A 23,363-nucleotide genomic window follows, 5' to 3' on the forward strand; every position below is an offset into this window, starting at 1 on the left:
ATGTTGAGTCAGTGTTGCTCTCACACAGATGTCAAGTAAGGAATATGGAGAAGCTTTGGCTCACCATAAAGAAATTGAAAAAAAAAAAAGGCAGAATACATGCTGCATCTAAACACTGTTAGGAAAAACAAACACTGAAGAGAAAGACAACTTATAAAGTGCTTACCTCCCTAGACTGGAGCTTTCAAACAAAAGTAAATTAGGAAGCAAATGTGGTTTTAGTAAACACTTTACAGGTTATCAAAATATACTTACTAAGTCTGGCTTACCACATTGGAACTGGCTGTCACTTCGTGCTATGATTATCTCAAAGCAAACCACAGTTTCACTTGTGCCAGAAGTTACCCAAACAATTCTGTGGGTGAGGTCACGTTAAATTATACACCTACAAGTTTTCTATGTAAAGATCTGAAAAGATAAAGCAGAGTCAGGATCTTCAGCCTTCACAAAAGATGCTAGAGGTGGGATACAAGAGTTTAAAAGCTGCTTCCAGGATTATTGTACTCTGGTAGAAACTTCTGAAGCTGCACAGAAATGTGAAGAGACCTTTCCATAAGTGGCACATACAAGTAATTTTCGTGGATTTATACCTTGTAGTAATTGATATTTTTCAGCTTGAAAGAATTCTGCTCACAGTTTGCCTGAAGTGTGTGGGAGCAAAAGAAAAAGGGTATGAAAAAATCATTCAGAATCTCTCTGCTTGCAGAACTTCATGAAGTGACACATCTTCCAGACCTGGGGCCTGATGCCATTATCACCTGCATTCTGTGCTGCAGGGAGTAGTACTTTTTTTTCCTGCACAGTTTTAGTTAAGATGCTTCAACAAGTTCTCCTGTTATTAGGAAAAAACAGTACTGTAAGGAGAGTTGTCATCTTTATTTTAAAATCTTGTAGCAATTGATTTATATTTATTCTATTAACACCAATTTTGACAAGTTTTGTGTTCCACTTCATGTAATGGAAACTCTATACAAGTCCCATAGCAGACATCTCAGAAGGGTGGGGGGTAAAAGCTTGTAGGCTGTTTTTAATTTTTAAACCACCTTCATAATTCAAAGCTACAGACAGTTGAATTTCTGTCTGAATTGAGAAAACTGTACATAACCAGATACACACATGAAATTATGGCCAAATTATACTTTTGTACAAAAAACAATGAGAAAACACTAATTAAATTACTGGATGAGCACCTTTTGAAGTTGCTGAGATACACAATGTTATTGAAGATTAGAGGTGATGTTTTTATTTGAAGGATGGGAGCTGGGAGAAGGAAGGAGTTAAAAATAGTAAAATATGGTCGTCATGAAGAAGCCATCCCTGCTCATAAGCTACCAAACCTAAGTTTTCTTTTTAAACTCAATTCCCAAATATTTACAGAAGAATCTCTGAATATCAAATCAGTGGCCATGGAAATACAGAGACTAAGCAGATAAACAAAAACAATACCTGAAATTAAATTGAATTTGAATGGACATGCAGTTTGTTTCCATCACTTGCATTGTATCAGGCATCTGTATGCTGTGCAATATGTTTCATTGGATACATCATTTGTAACCCATAGGTAACCAAGAAAGGAACAAGTTGTTACAATTAGCATCTTTATGTAAAATTTCACACTCCACAAAACAATGCCATTGACACAGGGTTTACATAGAACACTGGGTGTATTTTACACTCACTGCCATGACTTGGAAATATAATTCACTGCACAATACTGACTGAATATTTACAGAAAACGAGAGCAATCATTAGTCTCTTATAAATAAGGTGACCAAATATCCTGGGCCTCTGACGAGTACATGCAATCCCCTTCATGATGAAGTCAAGTCAGTATTTTGCTCTAATGAGCCTTCTCCTTTCCCTATTCCCAAGTATTCTAAAAACAAAAGATATCACACACAACTAAAAGTAGTCACACAACAACAAAACTCCCTTCTTGTTATAAAGTTTAAAATCTCAAACTTAGTTCATCCTTTTAGTACTGTTTCATTTTAGTCCTGTTTCTACTGCTTTACTTGAGTGGGTTTCCCCTTTCCCTGAACATGATGTGGTCCCCACCTTGCTGAGAGCAGGGAGGACTCTGGAGAAATGAACTGCAAAAAGGCATTGTTCCAGCAGTAAGGAAAACAAAAGAACATGGCTTGCAGGCAAAAGGAAAAGGAAGATGAAGACCCCATTTGTGCCTAGAAGGGTTATGAGACAATGGGCATTTTGGTCGCCTTAGTTACAAGTCTCACTGTAACCTGCATGCACGGACTTGTGGTTTAGTCTGTAGGAGTGCTGGATCTCACAACCACACACAGTTTTATTCAAACACCAAACTGGTGAACAGTGTTATGAAGAGCAGTCACAGGGATGGAATAACTTTTTCTCCCAGGAGTCACAAAACAGGGTATTCCTTCAAGTCTTGTTTTCAGATGTGCATATTGATCTGTACAAGTCCCATCTCCTGGTAGCCAGCACTAACCCACCTTATGACCAGCTCAAGCCTGACCCTTGACAAGTCACACACGTGGTTGCCATCAAAGCTGACGTTCAGCAAAGGTTTCCACACATGGTTTTGGGTACCACAGTTACTGGCAAATCACTTTAATGGTGACCGATATATTACAAGTTACTCCAACTACACACACATCAGAAGGGATTATTACAGAGACAATACTTTACACTCCTCTACCTGCAGCTTTCAGTTTGGTTTGGTCTGCTGCTGTTTCCTACATGGTGGGGGTCTCCCATGACGCATAATGTGTTTTTCTAAACTGTCCAGGATGGCAATGGCAATCCTTTGGACATGGGGATCAGTCTGGACGTTTTCCTTGATGTTGTACAAATGCTGTAAACCACCTTCTTCAATTAACATGCTGCAGTATCTGGCAGCTGTAACGAGATTACAAAAAGGGAATTAAAAACAGAATTATCTAGGGTAAAGGTAGCAGATACTGTAAACACTGATTCAAATCCATTTTTGTCTCCAGGCAGCATTTAGGACACTCCCTAAAGTGTTCACAGAAGTGGACTGGTACTTAAGCAAGTGACAACACAACAAGAGTTACTTGGACAGGACTCAGACATTGGTCTGTTACCAAGCCTTTCTCAGCTGACTGGAAAGTGCCCTGTAATGTGCACAGGATTCTCTCTTTCCCCCACCTCCTCTGCAGGCATTTTAAGCGCACACATACAAACTATAAGAAATGGGAATAAGAAGTACTGTAGTGTCTATGAATATCCACGTAAAAGTAGTACCTTTACCAAAAACCTCAGTACAAACAGTTACCAAAAAATGGTGTCAGATATACCACACCATTTGTACAGGCTTGTGGAATGAATACTAACTAGTTCCTTCAAATACACTTTGCCAAATACTATTGATGGTGGCCTTTAACTAGCAACGAGTTGCTACAAATGCCTTTCCAGGGTTTCTTCCATTTTCACTGTTGATTTCAAAAAGTTGAAATTGCACCTCCAGCAGCTCTGGTGTCATTGAGAGCAGGGAAGAACTATAAAAAGAGCTGTGTGGTGAATGTAATGTGCAGGCTCTGGGGGTTGTTATGGAAAGGTCAGGATGACTGTAATGCAATCCACAGGCCTCAGCCAGGCCCAACTTCCCCATTCATCTCCATGATGCAACACCAGAGTTGTTTAAGTGCTGACGTTCAGCATTTCGCTGGGGATCACATTTACTGCAGTGTTACTAATATTTTAATGAAGTTAGCTCATTGAGGGGAATATGATATAGGCAAACAGCAAAAGGAGAAAAAATAAACAAGAAAAAATTTAAAAAAACACATTAATTCCAGATTACTTTCCAGCTTCATTTATAAGAGCTGGTCAAAATAAAATGCATCTCCTCTCCAGAAGAAAAAGCCTCCTTGGAGCCAGCTGAAGATTTTCCCCCAAAATAAATCTACATATTTCAGAATTAAACACATTTTCCCTCAGAGTAGGTTATTACATTTGCTACCAAACATTTGGCTTCTCTGCAACTTTGTTCAGAAGCTTCTGGCATCAACTACCATCAGAACTAAACTTCAGGAACTGCCTTGATCTCAAATCAGGAGTATGCCAATACAAACCCCTGTGGCATGTTGAAAGCTCAGAGTTTAGGGCAGCACAAAATAAACATTACAAATAAATAGAACAAATAGGACAGTACTAAGTTAACAGGACTAAAGGACAGAGAGAAATGGCAGGGTCTTAATCAAAATCTGTTATCCAGAGTCTGACCAGTAAAACAGCTTTGTCAGAACAGCCCTACTTCAACATGAAGAGCCCTCTCAGATTTCTGGGCAGCACCCTGGGAACAGTAGCTCATTATATTTATGAGCTCTATAAAGAGCAGCAAACAGTATTCTATGTGTGGTTATATATTTTGCCATCTTATTGGTTGGTCCTGAATAGATGCCTTATCACTGCAGAAACAGTGATTTCTGCGACAGGGATAAACAAGCCCAGATATATTGCTGTCAAGAAGATTAAAAACTGGCACAGAAAACACTTTTAATACTTTAGAGGAAAGCTGCTTTATATACACACATTCATGTCAAAAATTTATGTCAAAAAAACAACCAAAAAACCCAGCATTAAAAGCCAGGAATGTTTGTCCACTCTTAGATTTAGATATGGTTGGGAGATTTATTTCCTTTCCCAACACTTTTATCAAATGCTCTCAAATCATTTTACAAACTAGACATTGGTGTTCCCATTTTGTAGATGGGAAGGATGGATTAAGGAACTGACCTTTCTGTCCCAGCAAGTTACTGCAAAAGGCGATTAGGGCAGGATTACCCAGCATTTCTGCTCCCACAGTGAGACACTGACACCTGCTATGGTCATTGTTCTTAACTTAAAAGAAATCTGTTGCCCATTACTAATAGTTACATTTCTGAATAAAAACACCTGTGCAAGCAAAAAATGTAGTTAATCTTAATACATCCACATTTTGGAATTAATATTATCCACCTAACAGTAAAATTCTAGCAAATAAAAAGGATGTAAGGAACTTTTACTACTACTTTCTTTTTCTGCTCCATTTAGTCAAGGCCCAAATGTATCTTTCTCCAGAGGATTAGGAGTGAATATCTGAGGAATTCTTATTTTTTCCCACTTCATGCTAGTGAATATGTTAAGAAATAAGAATTTTAAGGGTAATATGATCTCAATACATACGATTTTTGCTGCAGACGTGCTGCATGGCCCAAACTGCCCATAACTGGACACCAGGTGTCATGAAACAGCCAAGTAGTGGAAAAAACGGATTGAAAGACCTATTAAAACAAAGAGGAGAGAAACAGCTACTTGCTTTGCTATTAGATATCATCACTTCAGAGGTGACACGTTGTCTGTTCATTCAGCTATAGGTTAACTGGGAGAGACACTGATTAAGACACTGGCCTGCTGCATCTAAAACTCTAGTTTAAGACAGTTATTAGCAAAAATCAGATATAGTGGATATGTTATGTGTTTACCTCCTGCTCCTTAAAAATAGGAGTAAAAGCAGTGGAAAATGTAAGTATTAGATCTCCAGTAATTATCTAATTGTACTTTTTGGCCTTAAGTTTCTTACCTAGGACAGACAGCGCTGACCCGGTGTGAGCCAAGATAACCTTACTAGTTAATCTTTGTGTCTAAGTCTTTTAGGCCTGCAGCTGAATACCTTTAACAGAAAAGCAGCAGATGTTTATTTTACAGGAGTCCTTAACCTTCTTTGGTCACAAAGGGAAGATTAGCCCACAGCATATTTTTAGCCAATAGGTGTTTTTCCACCGGATGAAACCATGTCTGACTGGCAGCTCACTCTGCTTTGGGAACAGGTTTTAAATCTAGTTGAGTTTATTTTCCAAACTCTAGATCAAGACAGTAGTTACCTGTAAGCCACCATCTCACATTCTGGGGTTGGCCAATTCAAAATGGCAGAATGCTGCAAAACACAGAACCGAGAACACTGACTGTTAAATACAAACATTGAAAAAAATCTAAGAGAGTATGACAAAATTCACCATCATTTCTGTACCAGCTGCTCAAGGAGAGACGTCCTCTGGCTGCGACTCAGCGTCCAGGCCTGCTCTCCCCGAGATATCAAGTGAGCAATAATCCCTGCTGCAAAGTAGCTGACTTCCACCTCCACACTGTGCAACAATTTACTGATGTGATCTATAAAGTCCTTCCACATCAATTCAGAATGGAGTTCTTTAACTTCAGCTATGTTGTTCTGGAAGGGGAAAAAAAAAAAAAGAGAGAGAATATCAACAGAAAGAATATAGTGTGAGGGAGATAAACATAAACTTCAGTTACATTGTATCAGTAAACATATATAAACACCTGGATGAGATCTTCATACATCCAGGTGACCATCACATGCCAAAATACTACTTTTGCTTTTGAAAATTTTTCCAGCCTAATGCAGGAATTCATCTTAAAACAAACAGGTTTTCTCATAAGTAATTTTAGGCCATTAACATGCAGATTACACTAAATTAAAGGCTGATTTTAACATTCTAAAAAACAATTTCAGGAAACTTCAGCAGTGCACAATTTTGAATCCCACTGACTATGAATCTACTTTTTGCATTTGGACTCACATGAAGCCTCACTCATTGTACTTTCTTAAAAGCTCCTTTTATTTACTGTAAACATCAAATTTCAATATAACTTTTGAAGAATTCATAAAACAGTCCAAACATGTGTCAATTGTGAATAATACACACTATAAAAAATAAAGAACATAAAAATATAAGGGAATATTTCAGATTAACATAGGGTTAAAAAAATACTTTCAAAATTAATATTTAGAAGAATGTATTTCAGATTTTTGTTTTTCATCTCACCAGAAGTCCAAGAACTTTCTGTTGGATAGATGATTCAGATGGAAAAGACTGTAGAAAAAAAGAGACAAACAACAGGTAACCATCTATGTTATTATTGAAACCATATTAATTAGAACCCTTTGTTGACAATCCACCACCACCACTGCACTCCTCACCTCTAAGACTCTCATGAAAAGTTCTAGCCCTTGATTTTCAATAAAGTGCCGACATGTTGTTGGAGATTCATCAGTGAGGTTCCAAAGTGCACTCAGTGTGAACTTGAGGGTGGTATCTACAAGATTCTGATTTGTTTTCTGTTTAACTATTTGTAGAAGTTGCTGGAAAAATAAAAATCAAAAAATCCCAGTTATGACTGTGTATCCAAATGTGTACTGGCTCCTCTGCTTCTTCTGCACCAACCAGCATAATCCACAGCTGGCATATACATGCAGAGTAAAGATCTACATGTTTAGGGTCAAACTATACAAAATAAAACAGCTATTAAATTTTCCCCTCTGAACATGGTTGCCTTCTAAAGGAATTCCTTTGTTTTCACAGTAATTACATGTGTAGCACCACTATGGATGGCACAAAGCCACTCACAGAACTCTGCACCCCCACAAACATTGACTGCACAAAGCATTTGCTTCAAATATTCTCCCTCTGAGCATATTTCACCTGACACAATGGATTTCAAATCAAGAGAAGTCTTGCTATTTCACTTTGTATTAATTGTGTCAAGTTTTTCCACATTAGTTCCTTTTCATCTATGCTAATACGTCTCCTTGCCACTGGCTCTGCTATCACCTCTAACAAAATCTCTAGGCTTCTTCCTTCTAAGGAACTTTCACACGAACACAAGTTAGGACTCTAAGAACAGATTATCTCCTTATATTTACTTTGTATCTCAAGAATACTGGTAGCAGGAATAGCTGGAGAGGATGGGATGTCAGGGAAGTATCTGACTTACCCTAACAATGAAGAGTTCTGCGCCAAGTTGAGCTGTTTGCTCTGTTGAAAGCTGTAAACAAACAGAACCATATCAACAATTTTTTAGACTTTAGAAATACTATGCTATCATCTCAAAGCTTAAATTTCATACCTTTGCAGCAAGAATAGAAATTATGGCTACAGCCATCCTTTGCATGTTTTGATCTTCATGATTACACAGCCACTGCATAACAAGTTTGGCTGCTTCAAACCTGGAAGTTAAATATAAAATTAATTTTCATAAGTCTTAGTAAAAGAAAGATGTACACAAACAACAGAAACTGGAAGAAGTATGCCCCATACCAAAAAAAGTAGAACTACAGTCAAATTGCAGGTATTCCATGAGCCTCTGCCAGCTTTGAGCTGTTTGCTTAGCCTCTCTTATTTCTAATTATATATTAAAGTATATAGGAATTGCTTCCAAAGAAGGAGGAAAAATTTGGCACAATCTTCTGAAACATCAGGTCAACACCCTTGAAAGCATTTGAACAAAATATTTAAGTAGAAAAATGACTGCAAAAAGCAATCCCATAGAAATGCCCAGAAAAATCCTGACTTCTGTTACATGCCATCAGTGATAGACCCACCCAGCTGAAGTAAAAAATACCTGTATACCAAAGGATGTTTTCAGACCTATATTCAATGGTATATGTTTGGGTCAACAGGCCTAAAATAACATAGGTCAGGTAAATTCAGCACAATGGAATGATTTAAGCTGACCAAAACTGAGACCAGAAACAAAGCTTCTGAAGGAACAGACAAAGAAAGATATTCTGCAGTCCTACATTTAACATAATTTTAACTGACACATAAAACTTGCCTGTTAAATGGAACATCCTGAAGGATTCTGTCACTGCATAGTGAAAGAAGGCAATTCTTTTGCAGCTGAGAAATGAAACAGAATTCCTTCATCAGAAACATATGTATTTCAGAATACTTTCTTACTATGAATCATTAAACATATTTCCATGAGGTCATGAGATGTAGAAAAGCCTTTTGTTAAGATTCACGAGACAGAGAATCCTACGGAAAACAAAGGAATTTTGACTTTTACCTGTTGATGGTTTGGGAAGTGCTCCATGGCCTTCAGGAGCAAGTGAGTGACGTCAGCCAGAAGCCGCACGGGCATTCCCGCTGCCAAGTCCTGCTTGGTCAGGTTAAACACACACGCACTGGCTGCCAACTGCACGGGCAAGTTCAGGGGGTGATTCCTCATCCCAATCACCACCAGCTGAAATACAAGAGTTTTGCCCACCTTAGTTACTTACACATTTGCACATAAATCCCAAGAACAACCTGCTGCTGCTTGAGGCCTCAGCCCTGACTCCCAGCACCCAGTTTTTGCCTTCCTGTCACTTCAGTGAGAAATCCATCTGGTGGGATTTGAATTCTCAGGAGGAACATTTCCTTCTGTTCAGTGATTCAAAGCTGACAACTTCTACTGCTCCAAGTCCTTTAGCACAGCTTGCAGCAAGCTCTCAAAGAGAGGCTGCACGGAATGGAAGAAATTCCTAGAAAGATCCAGGGTTTGCTTTACACACTGGGCTGAAATCACCAAACCCTTTCAGAGGTGAATGAGGTAGGACAGAATCTCTGCAGTGCAATGGTAACAATGTGGTGGCTTGTTTGGTGATGAGCAATTCCAAATCACATCCTCAGCTGCTGGGTCAGAACAGGTTACTTGCAGCTCCTTCCTGAATTGTTTTTGGCTAGGTATGTTGATTGTGATCCCACTTAGGAATATTTTTCTTGTTGATTACTTATGGACAAAGTCTTTTTGATATTGAGGCCAGCAAGTTCAAGGCCACCTGTTCAACACCAAAGAGGACAGGAAAAACAAAAATCATATGTCCTACTGATACCTCTTTTACCATAGCAAAAATTAACCATTTCTGGTGTTCCAGACATGGAAAGCCAATGCCTAGAATGGATTTCTAAGGAAGTTTCTAGGCTCCAAAATAGAGCCCAATATAGAACACTAACGATATTTACTCACTTGCTGTCATACTGGAAGGTGACAGTAGAGAAAACTGTCACTTATTACTTATTCCTTATTATTACTGTTTGTGAGCATCAGCAGGAGGCACAGTTCTGTCTGGTGAATGAGACTAGACAGACCTTTGATTTGATCCAATTATGTTCTACTGACAGAATTCAGCATATAAAGAAAACTTCATATCATACTAAAAGTTATGTGAAAAAAATTAATTTAGATACTATACATTAGTCCAGATCCACTTTACCTAACATAAAATGCTACAGGGCATCTTCTACATCACCATTGTTTAAATAGTTCTTTAATTTTTATCTAACATTACAATTTTAATCTCAACAAACACAACCGAAAATGTAAAAGCTTATAAAATAATTTATACCAAGATTCTGGGGGTGAGCTCAGTTTAAGAAACAATGCAGGACAATCATCAAAACTATATTATTTTACCTTTAAAATTTCAGGCTTTGTTTTTTCCATGACGTGTGTCAGGCTGAATAAATGAAAAAGCGCTTCTCTCACAAAGAAGGCCCGTTCACTGTAACGCTTCAGTGCTTCAGAAATCTGAGTTTCATTTGCTTCTCCTGACACCTGTGAGCACAGAAATAATCTTTAGTTCAAGATGTCATTATTTTACTTTAAAACTTTGTTGTCAAAAAGTGCAAAGCTGCAGTTCCAAAGGCAATGATATTCTGGATTGCTTTAACTTTGGATAATCCAGAACTATACAATCTGCAAACACTCTCCACAAAGAAGTCACATTGTAAGCCAAAATTAGGCCTCAGTCATGTCTTTAAGCAGAACTGTATGAAACCACTAAGTAAAAGTAGAGCTTCACACCTACCAAAAGCTGTGTATGATGCACCAAATGCCTACAAGCACTGTTTGTAACTGAATGCTCTGTCACTGCAGCTGATAAACTGATGATGGTGTTTTAGCTGTAATTTTTTCACCCTGGGTTCTAGTTCCAGCAATAATAATTAAAAAAAAATCCATTCTTTGTCTGCATCAAGTTTCTTATAAACTCTATCTGTAGCAAAGGCTTTCCAGCACCATATTAGAGAACTAACTCATGCTCCCTGCAAAAGAAGTAATTCTTAAAACCAGACTTGAAATACATGTGAAAACCAAACAATGAACTAAGTTGGACAAAGACTGTATTAGAAGCTGAGCTGTTGACTAACATGAGCTTTAAGGTCAGAATATTAAATCAGCAACTAGCTGCAATTTTTTTCACTGCCCAGTCTGCTATATTCTCTATTTAACTATATTTTATCTATTTATAACTGTAAGTTGTATAACTGTGGATGGTGTGTTCCTCAGTCCTACTATTTAATGAACCATTGCTGCAATCACTGTTTTTTCAAATTCCTAGGGCAGCATGAAGAACTTGTTCTCCTTAACACGTCACATACAGGAAAGCAAATGTTCATAGATTAAAGTGTCACATTCTGTACATCCTGTATTGAATAGAGACATATTTTTTTAAACTTGTGAGATCAGAAATATACTACAGTCTAGAGAGAACTGAAAACATCTTGGATTTTGTTTTATATTCTCTACTGATTAGAACAGGGCAATCACATTTACTGACATGTTCTGCAGCCAATTATACCCTACATGAAGTATTTCCACTTGGCTTCATGTTCTTAACTATAATATCTGCCTGGAGTTCATAATCAAATTTCACTGGACTGCTGTAAAGACAGTAATATTTTACCTCTGCTGTTTCCATGAGTGCTGTGTCCTGTTTATTCTTTAGCAGGATCTAAGCTAAGCAGTTGAATATTTCAGTAGAGTTACTAATGAATTTGGGTCACAAAAAAAAAAAAGGGAAAAAAGGAAATAAAAACAATCACAGCCTACAGTCTCTTCTTGACAACTATGTCTTAAAAAAAGAAAAATAAAATGCAAACTGCTTTTTGTTAACTACACTGCTACAAGTCCATTGGGATTTTCACATTACTAGAACCTTCTTCTTTCCTGCGTTTTCACAGCACAGACAATTCTCTGAAGCATGCATTCTAAATAGGAGGATTACACTGAATTATTTTATAACAAACATGAGGTATAACTTCCTGATGCTGTACACCATCACACCAAAGGGGAACTTGCTTTCTCCAACCAGCCATTTCAACATTCATACGCTTTGCTCTCACTGTGACAACTAAGTACTCAAGAGACCTGACCAGTAACAAATTTCAAAACTTTCAGGGGAAAAAAATTAAATTGTGTAGCTGTTGTTCCACTTGCCTATAACAAGAGCATTCTGAATCTTAAAACCGAAGTGCAAAACGCAGCTTGCACAGGAGACAGACTATACTATGGATACATTATGCACTCTTCCTCATTCCCTCTGCAGTTTCCATCATCCTCATGGCACAGCAGCAAACAAAACTCAGAGTTAAAGATGATATACCGCTGACTTGCCTAAAACATCTCTTTCTTTCTTCATTAATTCTGACCCCTTCATAGTAGGGACAGGACAGGCTCATTCTCCAATAAGTGCATCCATATTCTACAGAACAGGGAATGATGTCTTGTTGCCTGGCACTAAAAGATAAATAAATGCACTTCAGCAAACACTGTCTCACCCTAAGGGACTAAGGAATTTAGGATTTGTTCAAGAAGAGGAAGTCGTTCATCCTAAGTAATTGCTTCTTATATGTTCATCACCAAAAGACCTTTCAAGGTGGGTAGAAATATTGTAATATGAAATAGCAGTGGTGGTCAGAGCAGCTGAGTTATTCAGTTTTATTGTATCTGCTGTGTTAATCATGAATTGCTCAAAGCTTATGCAAATTGTACCTCCACCTCTTACACACTCTGAATTATGAGAGACACTGTGCTGGAATCCAGAGAATATTATTCCACTAAATGACTTCAGACTAGACAAAGCTCAGCTCTCTTAGGTATGTTAAATCAGGATCTAAGGTTCACTGAAAAGAAAACAGATACTTCTTACAATAATAGTATTATGCAAATTTAGCAGTTTGTGTCAGAATTAAGTAGGAATTTGACATAAAGTCAGTAATTACAATTAACGGTTAAAAAAGTGAACCTACAGTCTCCTCCTGAAACACCCACATACATTTGTTACACATGATCAGTTCTATTTTTCCTGTACATCACAATTTTTCAGTGAAATTAATTCCCCCACTTAACCTTTAGGTTCCCTTCTCCTGTCAGGAATTCCGAGTAGCCGGCGTCGGTGGCAAGCAGTCCCACAAACTGCATGGTGGGTCTCTGCTGGATGAAGGCTTCCACAACTTTGTCTGTCACGTGTTTTCTCCCAGAAATGTCCAATGACACAAGGTTGGGCAGGATATCCTTCTGTTCCAGCAAACGAAGGGCTATGTCCGATGTGAACTGTTTGTCATCGGAGATATCCAGGTGGTTCAGGTATTTCAGTTCTCTAATAACGTCCAGGATCTGGGTCGTGGTCATTTTCAAGCATTTCAGGTGGTGCATTGTCAAAGACTTGAGCCGGTCCTTGCAGGTGAGGAGTGCTGTGATGTCAGTGACAGAGGTGTTGGATATATCCAGGCTTTCCAGCCTCGGGAGCGACGCAACATCTGCCAAGTCCTCGTTGTAGAAGAGCACGTTGGTGATGCTCAAGGCGCGCAGCCCGGACAGCTGGCTGAAACACCTCTCGTACGGGTCTTCCAGGGAAAGAGTCAGTGAGTTCAGCACAAGGCATTGCAGGTTCTGCTGGATCCATTTGTTGCTGCCCAGTCCACTTATAATGTCTGTGATTGTTATGTCTGCGTTCACCCCCGTGGCATCCAGTTCCACCAGCTTGTGATGGCAGAACGCTTTCCGGAAGGCCACGGCTGAGATTTTGGCTTTCCGGATACAAGCCCGTTTCAAACGCATCTGGTTCCCTCGGAAGATCCCCACAGTCCCATCATTCAGAAGCCCTGTTGGAAAACAGCATCAGTGTTTGGCTCCAGAGTTACAGAACATCACTGTTATTTTAAGAAGCCAAAGGGTTAACAGAGAAAATTAGTTACAAGGGAGTTTGTCTTGGATCATTACGCCACTGATCCCAAAAATCTTGTATTTGAGATTCTACTTTTAAGATTATGACCTCACTTTTGGAAAATTCCAGGTTTAAGAATTGGATAGATATATTAAGGAGTAGTATGTACACATTATCTGTTTGGTTCAGAACATGGAACATGCAATAAATAAAACATGGATATGATTCAAAAGCAATCCCACTGCTGCCTGCATCTTTTAGATTTTCTCCTCGAACTTGTTAGAAGTTGTGCTAAAAACCGAATTTCAAAATTTCTGAGTATAATTCTTCCCTGGCCATAGGTCTATTAACCTCAAGATTGCACCACCTATCAATGACCTGATCTCATCTTGCTTTAACTGAATAATGTAGCATTTGACTGAATTCATAAGTAGGATCAATACACTAAATTAAGCTAATCAAGTTCTAAACATCCCTCAGGAAGAAGGTAGGAGTGTTGCTCAGAAACAAGCTGAATGTGAGAAAGAAACCTAAGAAGTGATTCAAAGAGGAGAAAGAGGAGGGCAAGGAAAGGGTGAGAAGGAGAGAAAGACAGAGATGTAAAAAGGAAAATGCAACAATCCTTTTTTGACATTATTATCTTTTTACTCTGTAGAAAGGAGAATGCATAAGGAGCCTTTTCTTGCAACATGCAGGCAACATCCTAACAGAAACAATACATTGAGTTCCTTGCATGGAACTACCCAAAATGCATTGAATATACAATGGTATCTTATCAACAGCAGGTTTACTGCTTTATAAGAAGAGTACAGTTGCACAACCCTGCACACAAAAGGAGTAGGAAGAACATGTCCTTTTGGTTTCACTCTACAGGGTTATAAGTGTCAGCACTCCTGGTTTTTAACCTCCTATCTTCACACATGCTTAACATAGAAAGCAAAATAAAAATGCATTATACATGAAAAATAGCATCATTGCCACTACAGTCTGGATTTAAGTCATGAGCTAGTAATTGCCTCTGTGAAAAGTCAAATTAATGTTAAGATTTGCAGACCTTTCTAAAGAGCAAACTGTTTGGGCATTTCTGACGTGGCAGTCAGGGCATTCCTCTTTTGCTGGGAAAGCAAAAATATGGAGTGAAACAACTGGCACCAGGCAGAAAAAGTAAAAGCAATAAATATAATAATAGTTTGGTACAAGCATCACCAAATTACTTCTTCATTTTTGCTCATCTTTTCATCTAAGGATTGAGGCTCTCTCACTGGCCCTCCTCAGCCTTGCCCTTTTTACTGTGCCATGCATGTTTTTCCATCCTGCCCTCTGTGTTTGTGACATTTTGGTATCTGGAACTGTCTTCCTCACTGGTAATAAGTTTCTGGTAATTCAGTTTTCTTGAATCTGATTTCTTGGGACTACTCCAAAGAATTACTTATCAGAAAGCAAAGTATATTAAAGATTAATTTTTTTTGTGCTTGTCTTTTTTGGGGACCATTCCTTCTGTTATTTCAGACCAGAACACCAGTATTTGCACAGTAAGACCCAACCAAATCTGCATCTATAGGATAGGGCACTTGATGTGTTTACAGGAATTTTTGTAGTGTCATGTCTCATCTTTCACCAAAAGTCTCCAGGATCTCCAGGAATGGGTCCTCCTCCCTCTTCTCTAGTGTAATCTGTACATTCAATTTTTCATAGTAAGAAGCTTTATTGGCACAAATTTTCCTTTATCATGCCTGAAGTAAGAGAACAAGGGCAGCCCTCTCCTCAGAGATGTGCTGACAGGGAACATGACAGGCCAGTACACCACGTGTTAGAACACCACAAGGTGCTTATACCACTCTTGACCCTGTCTGCTTTCGAGCAAACAATTCCACTTCAATAAAAGTGACCAAAGAGATGAGAAACTATTTTTAAGAATCACAAGGTTATTTTCTAGTTTAATCGTAAGGGCACACAGTAAAGAAAATTGCATTGCTCTGTGAGAGATACTGGAATATTTGAGTGTTGTGAGAAGTAGTAGAATCAAATATTTGTTTTTTTTCTGAAGTGACTTAAGAACATTAAAAGGAACATTAAAATCATAAAGGCAAGACATAGAACCTATTTAGAACTATCTACACGGCAATGCAGAATTCTGCTGAAACTGTGGAAAACCAAAAAATAACAAAAATTCTCTATTAAGAGATTAATGAACACAGTTTAAACAGCTGCAACAGCAGATTCTACTAGAAAATACACCAGAACTGCAGTGTCACATTCCAGTAGAATATTTTCACTGCTGCCCCACAAATAACTGTTTTTACCATGAAATGCCATCGTCTGCAGCAGTCGATCGGCCACTTCTTGAGGAAACATCCCTGGCTCCTGCAAGCACAGTGTCCCATCTTGCCTTTCTGTGCAGAACTTCTCTAGGTTGGCAGTCAGGAAATTCAGACAGATATCAAGTAAAGAATAAGGAGAAGCTTCCTCCTGTCATACACAAAACACAATGAAACAAAGGAGATTTAGTCAAATTATTCTCTCTTGTCTATGAATCTCCCATTACTCTATAATGTTCTTTTTTGTGTCTGGTAAATGTTACAAAAGGAGATGTGTCCCACAGAGCCAGGCAAAGGCAGGTCACACAATAAACAAGTGGCCCAACTGCTGGGAGCCTCCTTCTCCAGTCACCCCAGAACCACATCCAGTCAGGTCTGCTGGGCTTGAACCCTGCCCGTGTTCCCAAAGGAAGAAAAGTAATTGCTGAAAAATAATTCTAATTTATTAAGTCTACTGGAAATTTATCATTCAAGACAGACTGAAAGAAGATATTAAAATCAAATTTTACTCCTGGATTTAAGTTATTTCCTTTAATCTTTCATTTAAGTCAACCCATACTAGAAGTCTACTACCAACCTACATTAGAAATGCAGATAAATTTCATATATTGCAGATAAATTTCCTATATATAAGAGCCATTTTTCATACTGAAAAGGGGAGCTAGAGCTTCAGATCAAAAAAGGAAACTCAAAAAGAACTGGTTTAATTCCAAATTTTGCGCAGCAATAAAGTAATATCTATTACAGTAGTTCTGTTCCTCCTTTTCACACTGTGCCTGGAAATCACCTCTAGCAAAACCCTGGGTACAAAGGACAAGGCAGAATATAAACCTGACCTTCTCCTTCAGAGTTTGAGGTTGTACACTGATACATGAAAGTCTCAAAAGGTTTTTCTATTCCATGTCTAATAATAACCCACTGTTTTCAGGCACACAGATTAATCAACATAAAGAGTGACTTGCAGCACTGTGAATCATCCCCAGCACCACACAAAAGGAGGCCGAGTGACTGGTACATACTCCCCCAGACAATATTGAAAATAACAGCATCAACCGGTGCCAGATCTCATCTGCAGCAAAAATTGGAGCTTCCCTTTTATACTGAAAGTTCTGGATAATTTCACCTTTCTTTCCCAGTTCTTGCTTTATTTGCCTAATATGTTCATCACAGAAGTACAGAAATATATAAAAGCTTACCTAGAAAATATAAATCAGTTTACAGAGATAAGTCTTCTAAGATAAGGTGCACATATTTGAAGACTGGGAGGTACCACATTAGAGCAAAGATGGAATGGAGCTTATCTTTAGTGAATCATTTATTGACAACAATCAGAGACTGCAATTTAATAGCTCCTGAAGACTTAAGTACAGGCTTGTGAACTAAAACCTTGAAATTATTCAAATGTAAGCTCTTTCTGCAGCTTTTGACGTTCAACTTCCAACTCCTTTGACTCGATTTTGCTAAGTATTTAAATTTTTTTAAGCTTAATTATTACATTTTTTTGTTACAGAAATCAGAGTTCCTTTGTGATGCAGCTGGCTCACATTACCAGAAAACAGTACTTCTGGCTACCTCCAATCTTAAGTTGTAAGGAAAGGAAGGACAAAATTTGGAACTGTGAATGCCTTTTTTTTCTTTGTAATGTGCAACAACACCTGAGATACTTCTAAAGAGAAAAAACCAACTGGTTATTTTAAAAGTACATTTTTAAAGGAAATGGGAAAATTTTCTTTTTAACTTGAAATCAATACATACACCCAGGATTTGTATGACAGCCAATGATTCAAACCAAAATCAAAATCCTTACTCAGAGGTACATAAAAATCATTCCCACTAAAGCAAAGACATCCTCGTCTCCCATCAGCTCTTGTACTTCTACTTGGATGCTCAGATGTGACAAACCCAGAATCCTGGCTCTCCTCATTCCTTCTGGCACCGTTCCACCGTTTCTGCCAGAAAAGCTGAAACACTTTTATCTATCAGTGAGCAAACTCCAAAGAGAATTTTTAGCCCTGCAGATAGGCCACTAGCAGATGACTCAGAAAACTATTTTTTTCAACCAGTACCTCTAAGTGGCCAACCTGTCATTTAAAAATAATGTTTGGATTTTTATATAATCACTTTAGAAGTTCATACAGGGCATCTCCAGACAGTAAAGGAACAAACTCCAGAAGGAGGGATCGATTACCCTTGCAAAGAACAAAGTACCATTTTTATTAACTCCACTTGTCCCAGTTGCAGGAGTCATTTGTAATGTTTCTTCAACTTGCTACCCAAAGACTGTGGAGACAGCCCTAACAAAGGCTCCTGAGGTAACCTGGGCAGAGGTATAATGTTTTTATCTGTATCTAATAAAGTACTTTGACAAGCACCAAAAAAACCAATAACCTAGACTGTCTGCTACCGCAATTGCAGCTTGAACTCAGCCTGTAAACATTTTATGTGAGCTGGTGGCTCAGCTTCTCTTTACCTAAAGAGAATATTGCCCAGTTAAAGCTGTATTTAGGCTCTCAGAAGGTCAGAATTTAAGTGGTTCCTTCCTTTAGCTGTGCTTTTTAATGTCAGCTTGAAAACAAACCTGCCATTTGTTTTCAGCTCACTTCACATTCTGGTTCTAATACTCTAATGAGAGATCATAAATGTGTGTCAACCACAGCATAGCATTTAAATTTATTTTTTTTTTAATTTATAAAGAATCCAGCGGTATTTGAGTAGAACTTTCATTATGCTATTTCACTTTTTCATAGCCCTCTTAATTTTCTGATACTTTCATTAAAACTCACAGTTTCTTTTATCCTATGATATTAATTAAGTAGGCAGGAAACAAATATAAAATTAAATTCCACAAAACACAAAATTATGCAAGTCTGGGTGCCTTCATTAGCTAAAACATATATTGTAGGAGTAATGTGACACACCTAAATCCAGCTAGCTTATGGAATAGCACAAAAAGGAGAACAACTGCATTTAAATGGGCTTTTTAAAGTTTATTAAAATTATTAAAAAAAGACCAAAAAATATTTTAAGTGCTTAATAAAACCAAGGCAAACCAAAAGTTTCCAGGGGGACAGTAAACTGCCTGGCTACTGGCCTTTGATAGTAATCCAATCCTGGGGAACTGAAATGCAAAACCCACTTCAACATGATGTTACCAGCTCAGCTTCGAGCTCACACCAGGGCAGCTGGAAAGGTTTTCACAAAGAACATTATCCTCCAACACTTTCTCCTCAAAACCCCTTGAATTGACTTTAAATATCACTAAAATACATTCAACATATATTTCAAAATGCAGTTAAAGAGGAAAAAAAGAGCTTGAGGGGACATATTAGAGGACCTGGAATAAGTTAGAGAATCTTAAGCCCAACATTATGCCTAGATTAACTGGCTGAGTGTATCAAAACAAAATCCTGTTCCTTTGGGGAAGCACCACCAAGCAAGCACCTGCTTATACAGTACCTAAAAAAAAATAGGAAACAGGTTTAACTGATGTTTTCTGTCAGTAATTACAATCTAACTGTTCAAAAAAAATAAATTCCACTGTTGTGTGGGCCTTTTTCACTATATGTGTTGTGATCCTTCCAACTCCAGCCTGAAAGATGCAGTTCCTAATGGCTCTGTGTGCCAGACTCATTACAAAACAAGAGGGGTTTTTTTTTGTTTTGGTTGGTTCTTTTTCCCCCTCAGCAAACCAGCACATAACACTGGAAGAGAAACAGCAATTTCAGCTCTAGCAGTACCATGTTTATGATGCGCTCCCGGATTTTTATACCCAACTCAGTATAGCAAACCTCAAACGCGTAAGGTCTCTGTATGTTTGTGGCAGTTATTTCTCTCAAAATATTAGCAGGGAAATAAGAGATAATTTAGAGCCTCAGCCTTTGGTGTTGGATGTATCATGTTTCTCTTTTCCACCTCTCCACAGTCCCAAAATTTGACTTACTTTCTTAAAATGAGCATTCTTAAAATGATTAAGAAATAGCAACTCAAGCAACAGCCATCAAGTTCTTCTGAGTGCTAATAAAGGAAAGGCAGTGAAAAATAAACAGCTCCATGATTTATGTTACTAAGAAAGCTTTATGATTATCCTACTTAAACTGAATTCAATGAAATAAAACAGATGCAGGCAATTTGTTAACTAGACTCAAGGAAGGATTATGCTCAAAACTCAAATTTAACATAAACCATTCTGGCACAACAAGTACAATTGAAGTTGCTAGTGATACAAAGTCAGCAGAGATCATGAGAGGTCTAAAATTAAATACTGCCACATCAGAACGACATAATAAGGCCATGTATTTCAAGATTATTATGAAGAACTTCAAATACAAGTTCAGTTAGAAATGACTGGAGAGAAGAACTTGAGTGGTTTGCTGAAGCACAAGAAAACAACATGAAGCAGCCAAAGAAGGTGTCAGGAGAAGCATCAAAAAAAAATAGGGAAGGATTAGGTCATTTTCAAGACACTTGAGTAGCTCACGGGGCTATTTGGGTTAAGCGATACCTGAATCATTTGAGTTTAAACATAACAGCTCCTAGAATGCTCGAGGGGAAAAAAAGCACGTTGGGAATAGTAAATCAACCCAGCTTTCCTTAGCCTAGCAGATCAAAAGGTGAGAAATACGAATGCTGCCTATAAACACATCACAGTGAATACAAACTATAAGAGGGGAAAAAGCCATTAAGGAGAAGCGCAGTGCCAGCACAGCAACAAAAGTGCATTGAAACGGTCAGCACATAGTTAAACAATTAAGTTCTGCCCTAGTTCACTGATTAGAACAGCAGGCACAAAAAGTACCTACTTTAAAAATAACGATAAATAAATGTATTAGGGGATTGCCTGAAATTAGGCTTTTAACGACAAGGGATGAGACCAGATAGCCCAGGAAGGTCCTTCTAGCCCTTTAGAAGTAAATATGCACACTCATGTCTGAAGCAGAGAGGCGATCCAAACAGCTCCCGTATGTTCTGCTCCGGCCTGTCTGGAGCAGGGAAAGGCTGTTCCTTTGGCAGCTCCGAGCTGGAAGAGCCCAGCAAGGCCCACGCTTCCTCCTGTCTGGACAAAGCAATTCCCGAGGTGCTGTCGGAGGGCTGGAGGAGGCAGGGGCTGGCGGAGGCACAGAGGCCGGCCCGGGCAGCGGTGCCCTCACGCCGAGGGGCTCTGCCCGCGCTCCGCCGTGAGGGGCGGTCAGGGCGGCGAGCCTGGCCCGGTCATCCCCGCTCTCACGGCGCCGCGGGGACACCGGGGCGCACCGGGCAGGGCTCGGACCTCCCTCCCGTCCGCCGGGTCCCGACCGTCCTTTTACATAACGGCTGGCGGCGCCGCGGTTACACAACGGCGGGGCTGCCCCGGCCCGGCCCGCGCTACCGGCGTGAGGGACGGCAAGGGGTCCCCCCGGGTCGCCTCGGCCCCTCAGCGCCGCCGCCATGGCAGCCGCTTCCCCCTGGGTCACCTCCGCTCCCTCCGCCGGGTTCGGCACCCCGGGGCTGCGGACGAGCAGCCTCCCTACCTCTTTTCCTCTTTCCCTACCTCCTTGCCTCCCTCCCTTCTTCCCTCCCTCACTCCCTGCCCGCCACCGCCAGCCCCTCATCGCCCCCTCACCATCGCGGCGCTGGGTGCCGCCGGCGAGCGCCCAGCCAGCCGGTCCCGACGTTGGGCTCCTGCTCTTTCCTCTTTTTTTTTTTTCTCTCCTCCCTCCTTTCCCCGGTGTTTACCTCCCCGACCTGGAAGTGAATGTGCCTGAGCCGGCCGGGACGCGACGCCAAGCCTGCCTCTCTTAAAGGGGCTGCGCCGGCACAGCTTTGTGGGGTGCCGGAGAGCGGAGCCTCTCGAAGGCTCAAAGTGTGAGGAGAAGGGGCCATTGCTCAGCAAAACGCATCGGCCTCGCTGGTTATTTGTGTGCGGGGGACCTTCCTGGTTGCTCTGGGTTTGGAGCCAGGATTCGGGAACACCGAGGCACCAGGGAGTGCCCGGGCTGGAGCAGGTGAGCAGCAGCTCCCTGTGTCTGGGGACCTCTCACAGCCATGAACCGGTGTGACTTCTTGCTTCGTGCTCACAAGCCTCTGAAATTTAAGTGTTTCCTGAACGAACTGGTTTATTCTGGTAATATGAATAGTGGCCTGCACCACTACAATCGCTTTTGCCATCTACTTCGGAGAGGAGCTTTGCCATAAGGAATAAACTATTACAGACAAAGTAATTTCAGGATTCAGATATAGTAGTAGTGAGGAAAACCTGTCTCCCAACCAATACGTACTACAATGTATTGCTCGTAAAGGGAATAGAGTTATTTTTTGTTTCAGTATACAAAGTAAAGAGTAATACAATACCCTGACCAAATAAAATGAATTTATAAAGAGTTTACTCTTGAAGAATTGCTGATTCTACATACAGAAGCTTTGGATAACTGTTGTTTGCAAACCAGCAAGACACATAAATACATATTAAGGTATAATTGCTAAAATAACTTACATTTCTGTCATTACAAGATGACAAAATATTCTACAAATACTATGAAGCACAGTTTTGCCTGTTTAAGGACTACATAACATGGGTCAGTTATAGTTCCAATTCTTTAGATTAGGGTGTTGATATAGAGAAAATAAATTATGTACTCTGGATCTGACAAGAACAGAATTAAGAGTCTTCATGTTCTGAATTTAACTTAAAAATCTAATCTCCTTAGAAGAAATAATTTATATAATTATGAACACAGAAACTAGTTTAGATTAGGAAGGAGCTGGTCTTATTATTCTTGGTCCTTTAAGAGTTTCATCCACTTCCTAATGTCTTTACAAGCTCCCAGGCTGTTCTTTTGATACCTATTAACAAATTCACTGATTCACTCCCAACTTTTCTACAGATGTCACCTTCTCTTTCTCATTCCATATGGATTTATGATAGAAACTATCTTCCTTTCTCCTGTCTGGGCTCAGACAGTGAAAACTTTGAAGTGACAGACTGATCCCCTGCTCCCAGTGCCAGTTCTTGGCCTGCCCCACTGTACTTGGGAATCCTCTCTGTCACTCCATTCCTAGTTTGGAGAGGCCGTATGGCTGAGTTGGCACCGGCTCAACATCGGCATCAGAAACTGCAAAGGCAAAATCCCAGCAGGAGCAGACTCTTCAAGGACTTAAACCAACAAACTCAAAGAATTTCTACTGACTCTGTGCAAACTGGAATTTTTTCAAAGATGGTTTTTCAAAGAAACAATATTTCTGGTACAAAATCAGTTCATTTTCCAAAGGCCTTCTCCAGAACACAAGCTTCCCACAGTTTC

General features: G+C 39.5%; 1 protein-coding gene across 3 annotated transcripts; it reads right to left on the reverse strand.

The window, feature by feature from the left end:
- Positions 1-861: 861 nt before the first annotated feature.
- LOC113975225 (protein zyg-11 homolog B) lies at positions 862-21,923 on the reverse strand. 3 transcript variants are annotated; one of them, XM_027699028.1, is made up of 15 exons: positions 20,886-20,999; positions 19,421-19,542; positions 16,072-16,237; positions 12,952-13,706; positions 10,237-10,377; positions 8,848-9,024; positions 8,614-8,678; positions 7,906-8,005; positions 7,774-7,824; positions 6,980-7,141; positions 6,825-6,872; positions 6,011-6,208; positions 5,865-5,917; positions 5,167-5,264; positions 862-2,877 (listed from the first exon to the last, which is right to left on the reverse strand). In XM_027699028.1, the coding sequence occupies exons 2-15, from the start codon at positions 19,451-19,453 to the stop codon at positions 2,687-2,689; spliced, it is 2,238 nt and encodes a 745-aa protein (XP_027554829.1). In that variant the 5' UTR covers positions 19,454-19,542; positions 20,886-20,999; the 3' UTR covers positions 862-2,686. The 3 variants fall into 3 exon arrangements, with proteins under 3 accessions (XP_027554829.1, XP_027554830.1, XP_027554831.1); XM_027699029.1 differs by lacking the exon at positions 20,886-20,999 and adding an exon at positions 21,686-21,826 and having other exon boundaries at positions 2,559-2,877; XM_027699030.1 differs by lacking the exons at positions 19,421-19,542; positions 20,886-20,999 and adding an exon at positions 21,686-21,923 and having other exon boundaries at positions 2,559-2,877.
- Between the last annotated feature and the right edge of the window lie 1,440 nt (positions 21,924-23,363).

The sequence above is a fragment of the Neopelma chrysocephalum genome, unplaced genomic scaffold, assembly GCF_003984885.1.
Source record: "Neopelma chrysocephalum unplaced genomic scaffold, ASM398488v2 Primary Assembly neopelma1_135, whole genome shotgun sequence".
NCBI lineage: Eukaryota > Metazoa > Chordata > Aves > Passeriformes > Pipridae > Neopelma > Neopelma chrysocephalum.

Bases quoted from the DNA above. Each gene is read 5' to 3' on its own strand.
- LOC113975225 (XM_027699028.1), bottom strand. From the start codon at position 19,453: ATGTTGGGCTTAAGATTCTCTAACTTATTCCAG. The intron at 8,679-8,847 runs GTAAAAGTCAAA...TTCATTTCTCAG, and splicing joins ACTTCCCAAACCATCAACAG to CTGCAAAAGAATTGCCTTCT. The intron at 5,918-6,010 runs GTACAGAAATGA...TGTGTTTTGCAG, and splicing joins CGTCTCTCCTTGAGCAGCTG to CATTCTGCCATTTTGAATTG.